This window comes from Phytophthora infestans, genomic scaffold (genome assembly GCF_000142945.1).
Source record: "Phytophthora infestans T30-4 supercont1.9 genomic scaffold, whole genome shotgun sequence".
NCBI classification, from domain to species: Eukaryota; Oomycota; class Peronosporomycetes; order Peronosporales; family Peronosporaceae; genus Phytophthora; species Phytophthora infestans.
The window spans coordinates 1,963,253-1,964,650 of NW_003303750.1; the positions used below are offsets into that span (position 1 = coordinate 1,963,253).

Below are 1,398 nucleotides of genomic sequence, written 5' to 3' on the forward strand. Positions count from 1 at the left end.
GGACAGTGCGTCTCACAAATATGTCGAAGCATACGCCTGAGATCCGAATGAGCTTGTTTAGTGTTGCGTCGTCACGAGAGGGCGTCTTGAGGTGATTAAACATAACGTAGCAAGTGGCGGCAACCAACGTGTCTAGCGTAGCGCCACTGCAACCTCATTCCCCAATTTCCTCTCTTCACTCGAGCCTCCAACCCCGTTGTTCCCGTTCGCCTTCTTCTTTTACGGCGGCTCAAGTACCCTCAACAACAATAATGCTTTCGTGTAAAACCTTTCTCAAACTGTTCGCGGTGGCTGTCGCGCTCTCCGACTTCACGGCTCATGCCGACAATGCGTATGCAGATGACTGTGATGCTGCCCCAACCGTTCCGACAGTCACCCCGTGCCCCTCGTCTACTGTGCAAGTGTCCACTCAGATCACTACTCCGGCCGGTGTAGAATACCAATCAGCTACCCAGCAAGATGACTTTGTCACTACTAGAGATACCACCGCCACCCCAACAATCAGATACGCGAACACTGATGGTGGCTTAGAGACTGGTGGCGGCGTGGATGTCTCGTCGTATGGCACCGAAGAAAGTCCTGCTACTGGAAGCGACAGCGTCTCTACTTCTTCAAGCGGAGTTGACCTAGCTGATGACACGGAGGTCGTGAACTCACCACAGCACGAACCTAATTACTATCTCAACGTTGATAGACAGATCGACGCCGGGAAGGGCGGTATCAGCGTCAACGCGGACGTAGATGCGGATGTGAAGGCCGACGTCGGCCTGGGTGTCGGTCCGAACGCGGGTCCCGGCGGAAAGCCTGGTCTTGGTCTCGGAGTCAACGCGGATGTCGATGCGGATGTGAAGGCGGGCGTCGGCCTAGGCATCGGTCCGAACGCGGGTCCCGGCGGAAAGCCTGGTCTTGGTCTCGGAGTCAACGCGGATGTCGATGCGAAGGTGAAGGCCGACGTCGGCCTGGGCGTCGGTCCGAATGCGGGTCCCGGCGGAAAGCCTGGTCTTGGTCTCGGAGTCAACGCAGATGTCGATGCGAAGGTGAAGGCGGACGTCGGTCTAGGCGTCGGTCCGAACGCGGGTCCCGGCGGAAAGCCTGGTCTTGGTCTCGGAGTCAACGCGGATGTCGATGCGAAGGTGAAGGCCGACGTTGGCCTGGGCGTCGGTCCGAATGCGGGTCTCGGCGGAAAGCCTGGTCTTGGTCTCGGAGTCAAAGCGGGCGTTGGACTTGGTATCGGTGCCAATGTAAATGTAGGCGTGAAGCGTAATCTTGGAGCCGACGTTGGTCTCGGTGTGAAATCTGATCCCGGTGCAAACGTTGATACTGACCTAGAGCAGATCACTCGTCGTCTACGGGGTAACTTTTAGACTTTTACTACTTTACCATGTAGTCGTGTTCAAA

The 1,398-nt window shown here is 56.7% G+C and overlaps 1 protein-coding gene across 1 annotated transcript; it reads left to right on the forward strand.

The window, feature by feature from the left end:
• Nucleotides 1-251: 251 nt before the first annotated feature.
• Nucleotides 252-1,364, forward strand: PITG_22795 (uncharacterized protein; the record flags this gene model as incomplete). Its single annotated transcript, XM_002998129.1, has 1 exon — nt 252-1,364. One exon carries the CDS (start codon nt 252-254, stop codon nt 1,362-1,364), a length of 1,113 nt encoding a protein of 370 aa, XP_002998175.1.
• Between the last annotated feature and the right edge of the window lie 34 nt (nt 1,365-1,398).